This window comes from Schistocerca serialis, chromosome 1, assembly GCF_023864345.2.
Source record: "Schistocerca serialis cubense isolate TAMUIC-IGC-003099 chromosome 1, iqSchSeri2.2, whole genome shotgun sequence".
Classification (NCBI taxonomy): Eukaryota; Metazoa; Arthropoda; class Insecta; order Orthoptera; family Acrididae; genus Schistocerca; species Schistocerca serialis.
The window spans coordinates 230,953,873-230,973,016 of record NC_064638.1 but is presented as its reverse complement, the minus strand read 5'-3'; the positions used below and the strand labels follow the sequence as shown (position 1 = coordinate 230,973,016).

At 41.1% G+C, this 19,144-nt stretch overlaps 1 protein-coding gene across 1 annotated transcript in view; it reads right to left on the bottom strand.

Moving 5' to 3' along the window:
• LOC126457220 (uncharacterized) overlaps nucleotides 1-7,494 on the bottom strand; it is a 109,314-nt gene extending 101,820 nt beyond the window's left edge. Inside the window, exon 1 of the mRNA XM_050093348.1 lies at nucleotides 7,453-7,494. Within this exon, the coding sequence (XP_049949305.1) occupies nucleotides 7,453-7,456 (4 nt within the window). The 5' untranslated portion in view covers nucleotides 7,457-7,494. The remainder of the gene's footprint in view (nucleotides 1-7,452) is intronic.
• Nucleotides 7,495-19,144: the final 11,650 nt, after the last annotated feature.

Genomic DNA, 19,144 nt, shown 5'->3' with positions numbered 1-19,144 from the left:
GAACTGCTACAGAATGGCTCTAGGAACACTCTTCTGGCTTTAAACACTTCCTCTGGCCACCAAACATCTCAGAAATGAACATTATTGAGCGTATGTGGGATGCCTTGCCGGCCGCGGTGGCCGTGCGGTTCTGGCGCTGCAGTCCGGAACCGCGGGACTGCTACGGTCGCAGGTTCGAATCCTGCCTCGGGCATGGGTGTGTGTGATGTCCTTAGGTTAGTTAGGTTTAAGTAGTTCTAAGTTCTAGGGGACTTATGACCTAAGATGTTGAGTCCCATAGTGCTCAGAGCCATTTGAACCATTTGTGGGATGCCTTGTAACGTACTGTTCAGAAGAGATCTCCACTCCTCATACTCTTACGGATTAATAGTAGCCCCGCAGGATTCATGGTGTCATTTCCCTTCACCACTACTTCAGACATTTGTCGAGTCCATGCTACGTCGTGTTGCGGCACTTCTGCGTGCTCGCGGGGGCCCTACACGATATTAGTCAGATGTACCAGTTTCTTTGGTTCTTCAGTGTATTTTTCCGTCTTATTTCTGCTATCCTGTATCCTAACTTGTATCAGACTACAAAAGAGGTTATGGTTTCTTACATTTGCGAAGGTTGTGTGACAGAAGGATTCAACGACCTGTACCACACGAGTAGCCACGTAGTAGCTAGAATAACTGACACTTTCTGGCATCGTAGTAAGATTAGTGATTTTTTTGGAGTGTGAATAACGTAGCCTAGTTAGTGAAACAGAACCCTATTATTTTACACAAGAAGTGGCAGACATACTATTACACTGTGGTTTAACCAACGGTTTTAATTAACAGTACGTGTCGTGTATGCCAATGTCGACCTCCACGGCGCATCTCATGGTCCAGTGACTTGCCGGGGGTGGGAGGACAAGGGATCGCAGTAGACCTCGAACAGTTTCTCAGATATGGGGAAGCGAATGATGCGACCAGACAGCCTTAAGAAAAGAGTACGAGGAATTGGAAATGCTGCAAGATACAATGTCAATGATGCACGATCAGTTACTTTATCCTTATCGTCATCAGAATGTGTAACCTGTCAGGCAACAAGACGACTAGTTCCGCCAATGGAGTATAAGAATCTCTGAAGATCCGTAGCTTACATTTTGCACTTCATTTAAGGGTCGAGTGTGATTTACACAGAGTGGGATAATTAATTCTCGCAGTAGTCGGAGAGTTGCTTCTGTCCAGGAGCAACTCTCCAACCGATCATAAAGCAAGACATAAGAATCGCCGGCCGCTGTGGCCGAGCGGTTCTAGGCGCTTCAATCCGGAACCACGCGACCGCTACGATCGCAGGTTCGAATCCTGCCTCGGGCATAGCTGTGAGTGAAGTCCTTAGATTAGTTAGTTTTAAGTAGTTCTAAGTTCTAGGGGACTGATGACCTCAGATGTTAAGTCCCATAGTGCTCAGAGCCATTTGAACATAAGCATAGAAGTAGTATCAATGTGTGAGCAGCAATAGTTAACTAATTCTGTTTGCGCGACATATCACCCACGCTATTGGCGAACGTTACTCTTATAGAAAGACAACAGATGTTGCTTACGATTGACAGAAGATCATCTCATTTTCTAAACCTCAGCAGTAGCCCCACCCGATTCTTTAAGTAATGGATATCCCCTGAATAAAATACCTTCAAAACATTTGATTACTATACAAATGAGTTCATGTGTTAAATATTTGAAATTAAGAATGTCAAATCCTTACGATTAAAGGTGCAAAAACCTAATTATGTCGTTTTTATTAGTTTCGAATTATTCACCCATTATACTCTCATTATCAAACATTGTATGAGTACAGTCTGCGTAATTTGGTCTCCAATTTAAGAAAGGCTAGTTTTGCACGCATCTCAGTATGTATGACGGCATATCTCCTGAAATATAATTATGTAAGTACATTCAGTGGTATAAAAGGCTACTGTATGCAACATGTGTTGTGAACAGAGATGGCAGTAAAGAAGTATGCCAGCTGCTGAAATTGTTTTGGCATGAATAGCAAAAATGTAGTATGCGATAAACATTTTTTTCTATCATCATTTTATGACCAGAGTTCAGCGAAAAGAAGCTTCAAGAAGGTATGAAATTATGTGGAAAGTTTCTTGGAAGTCGCGAAGTGCTGTCATTGTCAATTATTCGATGAGTATAGTATGGGTAATTTGCTCGTCATGAATCATACTGCCTCCAGACACGTGCAGGATAGTCAGAAACACATTGAAATGTTTGTAAAGGTTTTGCACGGCAGGTTATGCTGAGAAATAATCGTTAAGGAAAAATTTAATATATTGCGCTGTTTCCGATTTAATTAGCATTGAAATTGGCCAATCTGGTCGTTGCGCAGGCAAATTCAAGTGGCCCACCAGACACGGTGCCACCAAACATGTTCTTCAATTGGTTTCCTGAAACCGAACAAGAGAGCGATACAGAAGCTGGACATTGGATGGTAATAAGGATCGAAATCGAGCCAAAAGCGGAGTAGTCTTGTGCGTTATCGTCTACATATGAGAATAACCGGCACTAATTCTGTCTTGCAGGACAGTTGGATTTGCGCGAGCAACGGCCTCATTGATTAGGTTAGAAGTTAATTAACTCGGAAAAGGCGCAACGTACTGAATTTTTTATGAACAGTTATTTCTCAGCAAAACCTACTGTGCAGAATCCTAACGAGCTTTCCAGGCTAGTTTTTCTAAGTTTAATACTTCACTTATTGTGTTAAACGTTTAACGTAAAATTATACCTCTTAGCGTACGGAATATGACACAATATCAAAAAAATAAGAAAGACAACTTGCAGCTGGATCCGTGCACCGTGCCCCGTGTTAGTCTTTTGGTAACATAGATGCGATAGTACCTAATACAGGGACCTGTGATATGGCCCACCCGTTCACATTACTTTAATCCCTTCGATTTCCAGCAGTACTCACCAGTCAACTTTGCCGTGTTACGTAGATCATGGTTTTGTACGACGCTCCTGTGTCAGTCGGTACCAACTCGAAGGCTTTTTTTCGCTGATATGCCTTACCAAAGTTTGCTACACTGCTTACAACAGGCATGTTTCTTGACATTACATTTACAATGCGACAGGAAATCACCCTATTTACGTAACGCTAGGGGAGGTGTGGCTAACCGGATCTAGCGGATCTGGTCTTTCTCTGTAATTTTATGTCGCTGGAATAACTTGTCGTTAGAAGGAAACTGCCTACTGATCATTGCAGTGTGTGGCAATATTAGTATATTCGTAGACTAATTCCTCCTGGAAACATCGTATTTTTCGAATTTCATCGCTACAACACCTCTTGACTCAAATCTTGTATATAAAAAAAAAAAAAAACGAAAAATGCAACGTCACCAGAGTTTTGAGGGAAGGTTACTGCACCTCCTTTGAGTTTAAGAAAAATTAAATAATATCACCACATCATCAGTTGTTCCTCTAAAATTGCAATTAGAGACGAATGAACTGCAAAATTCTACTCCAGTAAAGGAGAGGTATCAACACCAAGACTTTCCTACAGTATTATCTTGACATACAAGAGCGAGACTTTCTCCGAACTACAAAGAAAAGCAGCCGCGACTATATCTTTCTTTGGGTCAACATTTTGTTGTGAACTATTTTTTCTCGTCGTGCACTGAATAAAAATGCGTATTTTGAAGATCCAAGTTTCACGATCCAACATTAAAGTGCATTCTGCATCTTGTGTCGTAACATTATGACACAAAAAATTTTCTCCCCAGCAAAAATAAAAATAATTAAAAATTTAAGTTTGGCAGGGGTAATAACGTGGTAGTACTTTTAGTTTCATTCCAATTTTTCATTTCAAGCGCAGCGTCTAATTAGATTAATTTTTAAAAAACGTCGCATCACGAAGGAAGGAAATCGGTAGATGCGATGTATTTGTAAAGAGAAAAAAGATTACAGTTTCAGAAAAACAGGATGATTTATTCAAAGGAAAGAGCTACAGAAGTAGAGCAAGTCAGTATCAGTTGTTCCTCCTCTCACTCTTATGCAAAGAGTTATTCGGCTTCGCATTGATTGACACAGTTGTTGGATATCCTCCTGAGGGATACAATGCCAAATTCTGTCCAATTGGCGTATTAGTTGGTCAAAATCCCCGCGATGGTTGGCGGGACCTGCCAATAATGCTCCAAAAGTTCTCAATTGGCCAGAGATCCGGCGACCTTATTGGCCAAAGTCTTAGCTACATAAAACTTCGTAAACTGTATGGACACATTCTTCCCTGACGTAAATAGAAATCAAATTAACATCACACTAAAATTGTAGGAGGACATTATAAAGCAAATTTCATAATTATAATTTACCAAAGAATATTTGTAAAAAGTAACATATTGGAAATACCGAAAAGTCTGTAAAATACAAGATTGGATTAGTCACTAAATTTCTCAGTTGTTTTGTTTTGCCGCTAATATTGCCGGTCATATTTTTGATAAGTAGAATTTATTAGAGGAAGAGCTGACGGGGAAGAGTGCTCAAGAAACTTCATGGCAAGCAATTGTTTGGTAGAGCTCATGGAGAACCAATAGTAAAACATTGCTTGAAAATATGAAATTCTTCAAATAATCAATATCCTGTAAATGACGGGAGGAGGAATGAAAAATGTAATAAACAGAAGATGTATATAATCAGAACTGGAATTTTCGTTTTCGCTGTGAGGGAAAGAATACGATTTCATCGATTTGCTAACTACTAGCACTTTTTTGACACAAAGATAAAGAGATTTCGACGTGAGTACAAGAGTGCATCTAAAGCGGAAAAGTACACATTTTATACAGCTGTGCACGTCACCTTTTAATTAAATTGGCATGATTGTATTTAACACATTTGATATTGAAAAGTGGAAAGCGATGGCCAGCGACAACTTGTTTTGGAAGAAGGAAAAGGGGAAGGAGAAGAGTACGCCAGTTGTCTCCAGAAATGTCAAGTGTAAAAACCGCCACGTGATGAAAGAAGAATTGAAATTCTTCGCTTTCTACAAAGGCACATGTCCAGACCAGAGCAAGAACCTGTTTACACAATTTAAAAAAAAAAAAAAGAAAAAACGAACAACAAGCTTGCTACAGTTAATGTCTTTTCTCAATTGCACTCACGATCAGAATTGTAATCGAAAATTTGTTGGGTGTACCGTAGCGTGTGAGTGCATCACAAACGTGCGCAGGTTAGCTTGTATGAGGGATAGTCACAACGTTTTCATTATCATCTTGAAAAGTAATGATACGCAATTAATCCTTCTTTTGATAATGGATGACATATTGCTATGAAAGATACCGTAATTGTTTTAAAATATTTATTTCAACAGTCTCAGTTGAAAATTGTCATAAATGATTACTAGTTTCGGTCAGTTAATAAACATCTTCAGATCTATTTCATCAAAAGCTTTTTTTTCGTTTGATGGCTGCTCATTAATCATATCTGAAGATGATCATTAAGTGGTCGTATCTAGTAATACTTTGTGACACTTTGCTACTGAGACCTTTAAAATAAAAATTTATAAAATATATCAAAAACTTTTGTCTGTTTGTACACACGTGACTGATGTTCAGGTACGCATTGAAATCCCCGTGGCATAGTGTCGTAGCACGCTGGTAAAGATGCCAAAGCTAAGAAGCGCAGCTCGTAGATAAAGTGGAGCACCGCATGATCATTCATTTTCTGCATTTGAAGGAAGACAATGCTGAGGTACAAGCTGAGTTGTTGTATAAGCTGAGTTGTTGTATACTATAACAATACATAATCATATGACAAAGTGGTTAGGTGGCGCAAACGCTTGCAGTGTTATCAGCTTGTTTTGGAAGAAGGAAAAGGGGAAGGAGAAGAGTACGCCAGTTGTCTCCAGAAATGTCAAGTGTAAAAACCGCCACGTGATGAAAGAAGAATTGAAATTCTTCGCTTTCTACAAATGCACATGTCCAGACCAGAGCAAGAACCTGTTTACACAATTTAAAAAAAAAAAGAAAGAAAAAACGAACAACAAGCTTGCTACAGTTAATGTCTTTTCTCAATTGCACTCACGATCAGAATTGTAATCGAAAATTTGTTGGGTGTACCGTAGCGTGTGAGTGCATCACAAACGTGCGCAGGTTAGCTTGTATGAGGGATAGTCACAACGTTTTCATTATCATCTTGAAAAGTAATGATACGCAATTAATCCTTCTTTTGATAATGGATGACATTAAATGGATGACAAGTCTGAATAACTAAACCCGAAGTGATGTACCACCTTTCTGCGAACAATTTGGAATAGCAATAGAAGTACAGGCTTTGGTATTGCAAGATGATCTTATCACAGTAGAGGCGACAGTGACAGAAAAAGAAAATCAGTCATGGATCAATTTTTAACATCTTGCACGGTACGCTGAATAGCAAATGTCGCCGCACGCTGTGTTTCATGACTGCCTACATCCATTCAAAGAGCACCGAATCGGTGTAGCAGAGAAATTGTTGCAACTATGTCAGATCTGTCTAGATGACCTCTGTAGCCTAAGCTAGGTTAGGTGTATTGCTATGACCCTGCGGCATAGGAATAAGGCAAGCAGTGCACAGACGGGGATACATCACCTTCGAAAAAAGAGCAGACACAATACTCATCAGGCGAGCTGAAGCTGTTTTTCGGTACTTCCACAATGTGGTAACAGGTTATGTTCGTAAGAGACAAACCATCACAGAAGCATAATATCAAGCTCTCTTGACGACCTGATGGCAGGCTATCAAGATAAAATGTCGCGAGAAGCTGTCGAAGGATATGTTCCGCTCCACTGAAACACTCCAGTACATTCTCCACAGGACAGTGACACATCATACTTTCTTGAGTTATCAGATTTTGCATCCCACCCCTCCCCCACGCCCTCCTTATTCTCATCACGTGACGCCCGTTACATATTTCTGTTTCTAGGATGAAGAGCCGCGCGGGATTAGCCGAGCGGTCTTAGGCGCTGCAGTCATGGACTGTGCGGCTGGTGCCGGCGGAGGTTCGAGTCCTCCCTCGGGCATGGGTGTGTGTGTTTGTCCTTAGGATAATTTAGGTTAAGTAGTGTGTAAGCTTAGGGACTGATGACCTTAGCAGATAAGTCCCATAAGATTTTACACACTTTTTTTTCGGATGAAGAAGCCGAGGCGGGGCAAACATTTTCGGAATGATGATGTGATTTTCGAGGTGAAAAGTTTTCTGAGAAGCTGAAATGCAGAATTGTACAAGCAAGGTCTCTGCCATGTCATCCAGCGTTGGTAAAGGTGTGTCACACTGAAAGATGAATATGTGAAGAGCGAACAGGATCAACTCCAAGCAGCTTGATTTTTTCGAGATGGTGATTAAAACATTGTAACTACTTCTAACACAGGTACTCCTGCCTGGTAAATAGCGCTACATGTCTAGTGCCCTTAACCAGCCATGAGATGCTGCCGCGTGCGCCTGTGTAGTACTCACCCATGGTGACAGATGTCCCGTTCAGCAGTAGCGGCGACAGCGGCGACGGCAGAGCAAGTGCCGCGGCAGCCCCGCGCGCCTGCAGATATACCCGCCCGCGGTGCGCGCAGCGGCGAGAGGCGACCCTGCGCGCACGCCCGCCAGGCGGCGCGTGGGAGTGTCGGTCGCTGGGCCAGTGTGTACCGGAGGATCAGGCCGGGCTGAGCACACCCGCCGCTGCTATTGAGGCCGCTGTATCGCCAGAGCCGTACCAAACACGGCCGCTTAATTGTGGCCGCGTCGGACCAATCGCAGTCTCATATAGCCGTCATATTTCACTCCTACTTTGAGCGGCGCCGCCTGTCCGCCGATTATCCTCTCACATTTAATGACGGCTCGTTATTAGAATAGTTCTCCTCTGCAAAAAATGTTTCTGTAGAGTAAGGCTTTGTTCCACAAACTTTTCAAATAAAAGATGCTCAGCTCGCCAGTCGAGGTCGCTAGCGTACGTTAGTGCAGTGTCATTTGACGAGCAGGTAGCCTGTACGGATCCTATTCGTATTTTTCCACTAGCAAAGAAAGAAAGAATCGTATGGCCTGTTGGCTAGGAGCCACAAAGGATAGGTTAAGCCACCCAATTGGAAAGGGTTCTCTTCCTCCACGCATAATGGCACCTTTCCTCGCAATATCGATCATTTGCATGTTAAGTGCATCTCTTGAGTGTAGGTGAATGTAGTGGTGTATGTACAGCATGTTGTCAGGTTTGTGGTCCATGATGATGAGAGAAAGGAGAGAGTACAGCCCTGTCTCTCCATATAACCTACCCCCCTTGAATAGCACCTGAAGGACGTCCCGATCCGACAGTATTATTACCATCAACTGAACTTACTTCATGAGACACGGTGGAGAAGTTGAGAATTTAAATCTGGACACAGTGGAACGTCTGGTGATCAGGAACCTTTCATCACCACCTCTCCATCCCACCGCCAATTATTGGCAGTGAAAATTACTTCGACCGCCAAGATTCGCATCTGCTACCTCCAAGTCGAGCGCCAGGCTTGTGTTAGCGACCTCAGTTACGTACGCCAATACCGTCAGCAGCAGTTGTGTGGTAAGGGAATGACTAGGGGGGGGGTTGTACATTATTTTGCAATATCACACAATAGGTCAACGCGCAGAGTTCAAACCCAATGGCTCTAATGTTTCATGGATCGTGACGATTCTTTCGTCCCCCTTCTACCCTTCATCACGGTCGAAGAGGAAATGGCTGCTTCCCACTACACTCTCCCATCTGAGGCGCCTACAGAAAACAGTTACACTTTCGACACAATACTATTCAGATTGCGGAAACGAATGATGACCAATTAGTGCTACACAATAACCTTTTTTCAGATGCATTAGCCTCCACTAACTACTCAACAACGTCACAAACGTAAAAGACGTTATTATGGTCCCGAAACTTCTGAGGATATACAGTATAATCTGTTCCATGTACAGTTACCTAATTAGTATACCAGTATGAGTCTACAAAAAAAAAACACACACATTCACTTACAATGAACAATTACATTAGCTTTGGAGTAAACGTAGCAATCCTTTTCACTTGAACGACGCCGGAGAAGTTTCTGCCAGGGGCGCTACCAAAGGCTTAGGAAGATCTTATGGAAAGAGAGAAGCGAAATGCCTCTATTATTGTTATGGGGGACTGAAACGCTATGTTGAGTGAAGAAAGAGAAGGAAATATAGTAAGAAGATCTGGACTATGCACAAGGAATGGTAGAAATAGTGCTTTAATTAATTTTTGCAAAGAATACTCGTTAGTTGTTGGTAAAACTTTAAGAAATACAAAAGGTAGCGATTTACGCGGGTTTGTAGTTTGAACGGCGATAGGTGTCAGTTGGACTATATACTTACACAGAAAAGATAAAGGACCTGACTGATGAATGACAATGCATATTCAAAAGCTGACATTAATTCTGACCACAATCTGGTGGTACAAAGAATGTAAGTAAAATTAAAGAAACTATTGAGAGGAAACGCTAAAGTGAAATTAAATTTAGGGACTCAGAAGGGGAAATCAAAGAATTGGAATTGGAAAACAGGGAGAAGCCAATGAGAAAAAGACTGTAAGTGAGAAATCAATAAAAATGGGAGATGGTCTCAGGGCAGCTGCAAATGAGATGCAGGAAAAACGAAGTGTTAAAATACAAGAAAATAAAAAATAACGAGAACATGTTAAAAAAGATGAAAGGGCAAAGAAAATGGAAGAATGTAGAGAATGGAGAAGGAAAAATCATGTACAGCAATTTGAATAATGAATTAAGAAGAGAAACGGACATACGAAAAGAAAAGGATAAAAGCGCAATGCGGAGAAATAGAGAAAACGGAAAAAGAGGCAAACTACGAAAAGATGTAAAAATTAGCTGGAGGGCTTCTGAAAATAGGAAAAGGAAGTTTAATATGGAAACGGAAAGAGAAAATGACACGATAAACAAAGAATCATAGTAGGAGTTGAATAGATGGCGCGAATTAATGCAATGTCTGTATAAAATGGATCAAAGATGTCGGATGATGAAAAAAGACACGATATTTAGGAAGAAAAGTGCAAAAAGTGCTGAATGAGATGGAAAAATAACGAGGCACGTTGAATTCTCGGAATGCCAGCAAAAGTGATGAAGAGACAGAGGGAGGATGGAGAGAGTCAACTTTTGTTATGAGATATAAACAGAAGAATGACAGTAATGAAACCAATTGATAAAAAGAAGAATACCAAAGAGTGTGATCATTTTAATTTCTCCTGCAGTGAAAACATTATTGGGAGTGCTAAACTGAAGGTTATATGGAAAGCTATATTGACACATTGTAGAGGAACAAGACATGCAATTGGACTGCTAAGAAGCGTAGGAGAGAGTACAATGAAGCGAGTTCACGAGTATTTTGAAGAAGAAAGAAACTGATTCAAAGCAGAGGAGCTCAGTATAAAGTAAGGGTTGAAAATGAAATATCTGAAGAACGTATGATCGTAAACGAGGCAAGGCTCCTCGCATTACTTTTTAACATTCGCATAGGGGAAATTATTTAGGAATTCTCGGAAGAAACGGATATTCTGTTGGAGGAAAGAGAGTACCATGTGTACGATTTGTGGACAATATGGTGTTACTAGCAGGTAGTGAAACTAATGCAAAAAAAAATGTTGAAAGATCTTAATGATGTTTGTGAAGAATGTGGTACGAAGATCAATAAAAAAGACAAAGTTCATGGCGAATGGCGAAGAGGTAAACCAGCTACTGTTAGGATATGACAAATGTAAGTTAGATTCACGAGAGTTTTAATGTATCTAGGAAGCCACCTGGAGGTCAAAATTTGAATTGCAGCATATAAGGAACCTATTAACAGAAAGAGGAAATTAGTATGTGGCAAGATAGAAAAAAAGCTCAGCAATGGACTAGCCACGTGCTTTGTCTAGTGTATGATAATGTGTAAAGCTGAAACATGGTTATTGAGAGACAGGACGAAAAGAGTTTGGAAGCATTTGAGATGTGAATGTAAAGGATTATCTGGGTACAGAGAGTGATTCATGAACAGGTGCCAGGAAGAAGAGGCGAGAAAAGAAGATTATTGAGAGTTATAAGAAAAAGAAACAAGAATCGAAGTGTTCATCTACTGCGACAGGACAGTTTGATGGTGAATACACTGAAAGGATCAGTACGTGGGAGAAGTGTGGAAGGAAGAAGAAGTTACAAGACGGTAGGAGACGTGAAAAGAAAGTGGGAGCTACTTGGCAATAAAGAAAGTGTCATAAGACAGAAAGGCATGGAGATCAACTGACTGAAGAGTTTACTTTGGACAGAATACATATTAATAAAAATAATGACATTATGATTCTAGACCGCTCAAGCAAAGTATCGTTCGATAACTTTTCAGGGGCGTTCAATAGGATTACAGTCTGGTGACCTGGGTGTCGTACAATCACTCATATCCCCGTGAAATGCACCACAAAGCATTCTGACACATTCTGAGTGTGATGCGGTGATGCATTGTCTTGATGAAAGTTAGACATCATATGCTGCGTGCAATAGGTAGGGCAGTTAATTTTTCTACAGTCTGCCGATGCGGTATGGTAGACGCAACAGGGGTCGATTTCATTCCATGTAATTGTCACCTACATTAGAACGTCTAATCCGTTCGCCTGAACATTGCTCTTGGTTAAGCTGGTCGGATCTCCTCGTGTGCTTTTCGACGTTCTCGCATCCTGTCGGTGGCTTTTTTAAGCATGAAGCGTTACTCATCTGTCCAGAAGATCCTTTGTTGTTGATAATTCTTCCGGGTTATATGGCCTTGGTCCATGGAATTCTTCTTAGGAATAGAAGAATTCCATGGACCACGGCCATATAACCCGGAAGAATTATCAACAACAGTACCATCCGGTCGTGAAAGCCTTCATTGTATGTTCAGAAGATCCTTTACCACGTTTTTATTCTGTATCCCATCGCAAGCAGACGGTTCTGAATGGTATATCAGCTCATCGGTTGTTGTCGTCCAGCGACGAATTGGCGAGTGAGTTGCTGTATTCTGACCCACCTCACCTACTACTGTCAGCTATCCAATCAACTCTGGCGACGGCGGTTATTCTCGAGTAGACATATTCAAGCCATCCTTGACACTGTAGTATGTAAAATGCCCAGTTCTTAACGATGTTGAACACGAGATTTCCTACGATCGCGCATCCAAGATCTGGTATCGATCAAATATGATGATATCGTGCATCTTACTCATCATGCACCTGGAAGCGCAACGATCAGTGTAGGCTCTTAGAATATCGTAGACACATGACACTCCGAACTATTAGTTTTGGTTTGAAGACAGGGCACACACAGTCCAACACAGTAGATATCACTGATTCTGTTACACGTATCAACGAAAGTATAAAGTCCTACGGATCGGAGCGTGGAATGTCAGTAGCCTCAATGTGATAGAGAAGCCAGAAAATACGAAAAAAGGAATGCAAAAGTTTAATATAGATATAGTGGGAGTCATTGAACTGAAGTGGATAGAAACAAGAAATTCTGGTCAGATGAGTGTAGGGTAACATCAATAGCAGCAGAAAATGGTATAACGGAAATAGGATTCGTTATGAATATTATGCTAGGGCAGAGAAAGACTTACGGTGAACAGTGCGGTGATTGGGTTGTTATCAGAATCGACAGCAAACCAACAACAATAGCAGAGGTATACATGCCGACGTCGCAAGCAGAAGACGAAAAGACAGAGAAAGTATAATGAGGATTACTGAAAACGGGCAATTCAGTAAGTAAAGTGAGATGAGAATCTAATATTCATGGGAGATTGGAATATGGTTGTACGGGAGAGAATAGAAGAAAGCATTACAGGAGAATAAGGACTTGATTATAGGAATGAGAGAGGAGAAAAACTAAGTGGGTTATGCAGTAAACTTCAGCTAATCATAGCGAATAAACTGGTAATAGGGAATACTCTGTTCAAAAATCACAAGAGGAGGAAATGTACTTGGAAAAGGCCAAGAGATGTAGGAAGGTTTCGGTTATATTACGTTATGGTCAGGCAGAGATTCGGAAATCAGATATTGGACCGTAAGGCATACCCAAGGGCAGATATAGGCTCACATCACAATATAGTAATGATGAAGAGTAGGCTGAAATTCAAGAGACTAGTCAGGAAAAACCAGTGCTCAAAGAAGTGGGATAAGGAATTACTAAGGATGGACAGACACGCTTCAAGCTCTCTAAGGCTATAGATACTGCGACAATGAATAGCTCAGTAGGCACTTCAGAGGAAGTCGAATGGAGATTTATATATGCCCATCTCACAGAAGTTGGAAAGAAAAATATGTGTACAAGAAAGGTCACAATAAATTTTTCAGTTAATCGAAAGAGAAGGAAGCACAAAAACATACAGGAAAATTCAGGAATACAGAAATACAAGCCACTTAGGAATGAAATATATAGGAATTGCAGGAAAGCTTAGGCGAAATGGTGACGTGAAAAATGTGAAGCAATTAAAAAAGAAATGACTGTCAGAAGACTGACACCGCGTATAGAAAAGTCAAGACAGTCTTCGGTGAAATCAAAAGCAAGGGCAGTAACGGTAAAAGTGCAATGTAAATTTCGTTGTTGAATGCAGAGAAGAGAGTGGATAGGTGGAAGGCGAGCGCCGGAGGGCTCCAAGAGGCGGACGACTTGTCTGATGACGTGATGGTAGAAGAAACAGGAAGCGACAAGGAAGAGATATAAAATTCAGTATTAGAGACAGAATTTAATAGAGCTTTGAACGACTTAAGATCAAATAAGACAGAAGGGATGTATAACAGTCTATCGGAATTTCAAAATCATTGGGGGAAGTGGTACCAAAACGAATAATTACGTTTGTGTGTGGTATGTTTGAGACGGGGCACATACCATCAGACCTTAGGAAAAAATCATCCAAACAATTTCCAAGATTACGACAGATGACAAGTGCGAGAATCATCGCGCAGTCAGCTTAACAGCACATGCAAGCTGCTGACAAGATTAATATACAGAAGAATACAAAATCAAATTGAGGAACTGTTAGATGACGATCAATTTGGACTTAGGAAAGGTAAAGGCACCAGAACGTCAATTCTGACGCTGCGGTTATTAATGGAAGGGAGACTAAAGAAAAATCAAGAGACGTTGATAGGATATATCGATATGGAAAAAGTTTACGACAATGTAAAATGACACAAGATGTTTGAAATCCTGTGAAAAACAGGGGTAATTTATGAGGGAGACGGGTGATACACAATACGTACAAGAACCAAGCGGGAACAATAAGAGTGGAAGAACAAAGCGCTCGGATTAAAAATGATGTAAGACATCTAGTCTTTCACCCTTGCTGTTAAATCGAACAAGCAATGACAGAAATAAAAGGAAGGTTCAAGAGCGTTTTAAAACTCAAGATGACAGGATACTGTTGATAAGACTCGCTGAAGTCATTGCTACCCTCAGTGAAAGTGAAGAAGGAGTACAGAATGAAAAGTGCAATGAGTAGAATTTATGGACTGAGAATGAATCGAACAAAGATGAAAGTAATGAGAAGTAGCAGCAATGAGAACAGTCAGAGACTTGACATCGGGGTTGGTGATTATGAAGTAGATAAGTTATGGAATTCTGGGAATGTAGGCAGCAAAATAACCCGTGACTGACGGAGCAATGAAGACATCAAAAGCGGACTAGCACTTGCAAAAAGGGCACTCCTAGCCAATAAAAGTGAACTAGTAGCAAAAAAAGGTCTTATTTTGAGGAAGAAACTTCTGAGAGTGTGATTTTAGAGCATAGTATTGTGTGGCATTGAGACACGGACTGTGGGAAAACCGGAACAGAAAAGAGTAGAAGCAATTGAGATGTGGTACTAAAGAAGAATGTTGAAAATTAGATGGACTAAAGTTAAGCAATAACGAGGTCCTCCGTAAAACCAGCGACGAAAGGAATATATGAAAAACACTGACAAGAGGAAGGGACAGGACGATAGGACATCTGTTAAGACATGGAATAACTTCCATGGTACCAGAAGGAGCTGTAGAGCGTAAAGTCTATAGAAGAGGGCGGAGACTGAGATAGGTCCAGCAAATAATACTGAGGATGTAGGTTGCAAATGCTACTCTGAAATGAAAAGGTTGGCATAGGAGAGGAATTCGTGTCGGGGCGCTACAAATCCGTCAAATGACTGATGACTCAGAAAAAAAGTAGGAATGAGACAGGAGAAGTCTAACTGAGGCCTGTAGCAAATTTCAACTAGTAATAGCAAACACTTGAACCACAAGAGAATGATATATAATTTGAGAAGGTCTGGAGATACGGGAAGATTCAAGTTAGATTACACCACGGTCGGGAAAGCTTCCGAAATCGATACTGGATTGTAATGCGTACCCTGGAGCAGATGCACACTCAGATCACAATCCAGTAATGATCAGAGCTACGTGAAATTAACAAATAAACTTAGAAAATTTAGCAGTTTGAGATTCAAATTTAGTATTTGCATTTTTCGGTGCGTTTGTGCTCGATTTTTCCTTTTCGCTATTCACAGCTCTCTTTTTTTTCCTTTTTTTTAACACAACACCATAGTGATACTTCTCATTCAATTTAACTCACATTATAGGCCTATATCCAAATGTTTACCTGTCGGAACCAATCACTGAAGTTGTTTCAATAGTATTGGGCTTGACCGACCTCCTATTGTCAGCAGCCATAAGGAAACTAAGAGAAGATATTGATATTTTGGTCTTACCAGCCGACCACGCAACTGTGGTCGTATCTAACCAGGATTACATTGAGAAAACGCAGGGCCTGCTCGAAGTCAGTGCACCGCCGGAAGATCGACACTGACCCTACCAAGAATATGGAGAGGTAGACCGTGGCGCTTCTCAAAGAATATGGTTTGCTAGATGGGGCTGTTAAGAGGCTAAGACAGAGAGCATTTGTTCCACCAAGACTTTATGGTCAGCCGGAGGTTCACAAAGATGGGATTCCTACACGCTCCAATATCAGCAACACTGGTTCTCCGATATACTCACCCGTTAAGTACCTGAAGGAGATTTTTTATTCCTTATGTCGGGAAGTGCTCACATCACATTCGCAACTCGGTGGATCTTGTGGGTCGCCTTACTAACTGAAAGGTTAAAGATATCGAAGTCGTCGTGAGTCTCGACGTTATCTCTCCTTTTTACCAGAGTGCCTTTCAAGAATCCTTAGAACTGATGGGCCACAAATTTGACGCAGAGACGACCAAACTTTTTAGGCACGTCTTGAAGTCGACGAGCTTTCTTTTCGACGGTGGCTACTACGAGCAAACGGAACGAATAGCCACAAGGGGCCCACTTTCACCAGTAGTTGCCAATATGTACTTGGAATATTTCGAGAAAGAAGTCCTGGAATTAGTCCTGTTTCTTTGGTTTTGTAGATCATACTTTTGTCATATGGGTACATGGAAGTGACAAGCTGAGTGCCTTCCTACAACGTCTCAGTTCCATACAGCAGAACATCAGTTTTACCATGGAAGTGAAGTAGATGGAGGCTCCCCTTTCTGGATGTCCTGCTTCAAAGAAGAGGGGACGACACTTTGGGATACAGCGTGTACCGGAAGAAGACGCACATCGATCTATACTTTCATTCGGACAAAAAAAGGGGCTCTAAACACTATATGGCTTAACATCTGAGGTCATCAGCCCCCTTGACTTAGAACTACTTAAACCTAGCTGACCTAAGGACATCACACACGATCCATATCGGAGGCAGGATTCGAACCTACGACCATAGCAGCAGCTTGGTTCCGGACTGAAGCGCCTAGAACCGCTCGACCACAGCGGCCGGCTCATTCGGACACCTACCACCACCCGGCTCAGAGGAACTGCGTGCTCTAAACGTTGGAACAGATGACTCGAACCCTCTCTGACATGGAAAGTATAAACAAAGAATTTTAACAACTGAGAGCGGGTTTCCGGAAGAATGGCTACAAAGAGTGGCAAATTCGGAGAGCCCTACCTCTTACATCCTCTGTACACCAGGCAGAAAGAGGATTCTCAGGAGGACGCGGCCATTGGACTTATTCCTTTTTGTGGCGCGTTATCCGTGAAGACAGAACGTATTCTCCGGGAACGCCAAGTGAAGACGATCTTATGCCCATCAGCTAAAACACGGGCACTGCTTGGCAGTGTGGGAGACGACTTTGAACTACGGAAATCCAGGGTCTGTTTGGTACCCTGCCAATGTGGTAAGACATACATAGGTCAGACGGTGTGGACTGTCCTGGGTCGTTGCCGATAATCACGACATCCTTCTTGGTTGCATGCAGCGTGGTGTTTCTATAATTCGTTCTCTGTCTTCCAGTCTTATTGTTCCCTCTTGAAGGAACTGAAGACATTCGCTTTTCATTTTTCGAGAGTTCAGAAACTCTGTTTTCACATTACAGGCAATAAAATTTAGCTCGTTTTGTTCTATCATGGAGACGTCACCTGTTAAGCTCATTTTGTGCGCGCAGCATTAAAAACGTATTCAATGGTGTCCAATCAATATCTTAGTGCAGCAAAACAAGACACCATCTAGGCAGCAGAGTCTGATACTAACCCCACGCATTTTCATATTTAATTATGTAGTATTTTAGGGTGTCTACTATGGTCTGGGCACAAGTACTTCTGTTAGCAACATCTAAAATGTTACACAAAGCCAGATACACTTTATGTTCTGACGTTACAGTCGCTGTACGAATTAAACTGCAAATACGCACCGTCCATTTTGGCCGCAAGTTCATTAAGAGTAGTCAGAACAGGAACATTCTTCATAGCGTCTTTGATTTCTTCTTTCATTTCGTCACTGCACTGATTGACATTCTCGTCGAAGTCTATCTGAAATGGGTACACAACCAGCACCGGGTACATATTTATTACAAAATGAGCTAACTTCAACATTGTCTAGATTTGTTAATGGGATGTCTGCCTTTAAACATATTTAAACTATATCGTGGGGCATAGATTCGTTCTCATTTTTCGCTTTTTTTGAATTGTCGGGCATTTTTGTCGTGAACATAAAAGCCTTCTTCTTTCGGATAGGCACTGCATCGCTCTTGCAAACTTCATTTGAACCTAGCCACTTTTTAAAGCACTACAGTCACTTCACAACATTCATGAATTAACAAAACATTACACCGTAAAGGTTAATTACTAGTGTGCAATTTCTGTGATACCATATTTATCTCAATAAAATATTTACACAAAAACGGAGCTTTCCTCGTATTTTAGAAACTCTTGTTTAATAATTGCAAAAAATAACGAGTAAAGAATACACAGATGACACAAAAAACAGCCATTCCTAAATTTAAGCGACAGATGTATGTTTGCCATTTACCTAACAAAAATTTCTGTGTTTGGTGCAAGAGTGCTATATTTTTATCTTAATAGGGAACGAAGCGAATAAAAGTGAAACATCAGATTCAAAAATTCTACACTGCCATACTCTCACAGGTAACAAAGCAAGAAAATGTGCTTTTAGAAGTCATCTAGTAAAGTTTTATAAGTTGCTGATTTTCTACTATGTAAGCTGACTTAGATGCTTGTTTCTTGCCTTACTTTTATTTGTTCGTTATCCTATCCAGCTACAAATAAAACGTCCTTGGCAAAATGATCACGTTCCAATGAGATAAAATATCATTGAGATGTATCTTGTTTTATCTGCTCCGTGGCACATAGGTAGCGCGTAAATATGTCTATTGAACAGGTTAGCAGAACGACGTACCTACCACAGGAGATCCAAATGGTCTCATTTCGTGAAGTTTAGATAACGTTCATGGAAAAGAATTCGTGTTCTCCTCAGCGTCTTTGCTTATACAGACACACCCGACTTGTACCCTAAAAACAGTCGTGTAGTGTAAACAGATACTACGAATGTAATCAGGTGAAAGGACCCAACATTGTTTTGTCATACTGTCGTCGAGTAGTCACTGCAATTAGTATCAGTCGTGAAATATCGACGGTTGTGCCATTCGGAGCAGTGTAAAGAGGACAGATCACGTAAACTTAGTTGTGAGGAATGCAGCATCATATTGATACTCACTAAATCAATACTAAGAGGATAGAATTCACCCATTATGGATTCTTGATTACTTTGACAATGAAATTACTACCAAGATGGATCAAACGAAATGATAGAGAGGTTGTAGAGAAAGA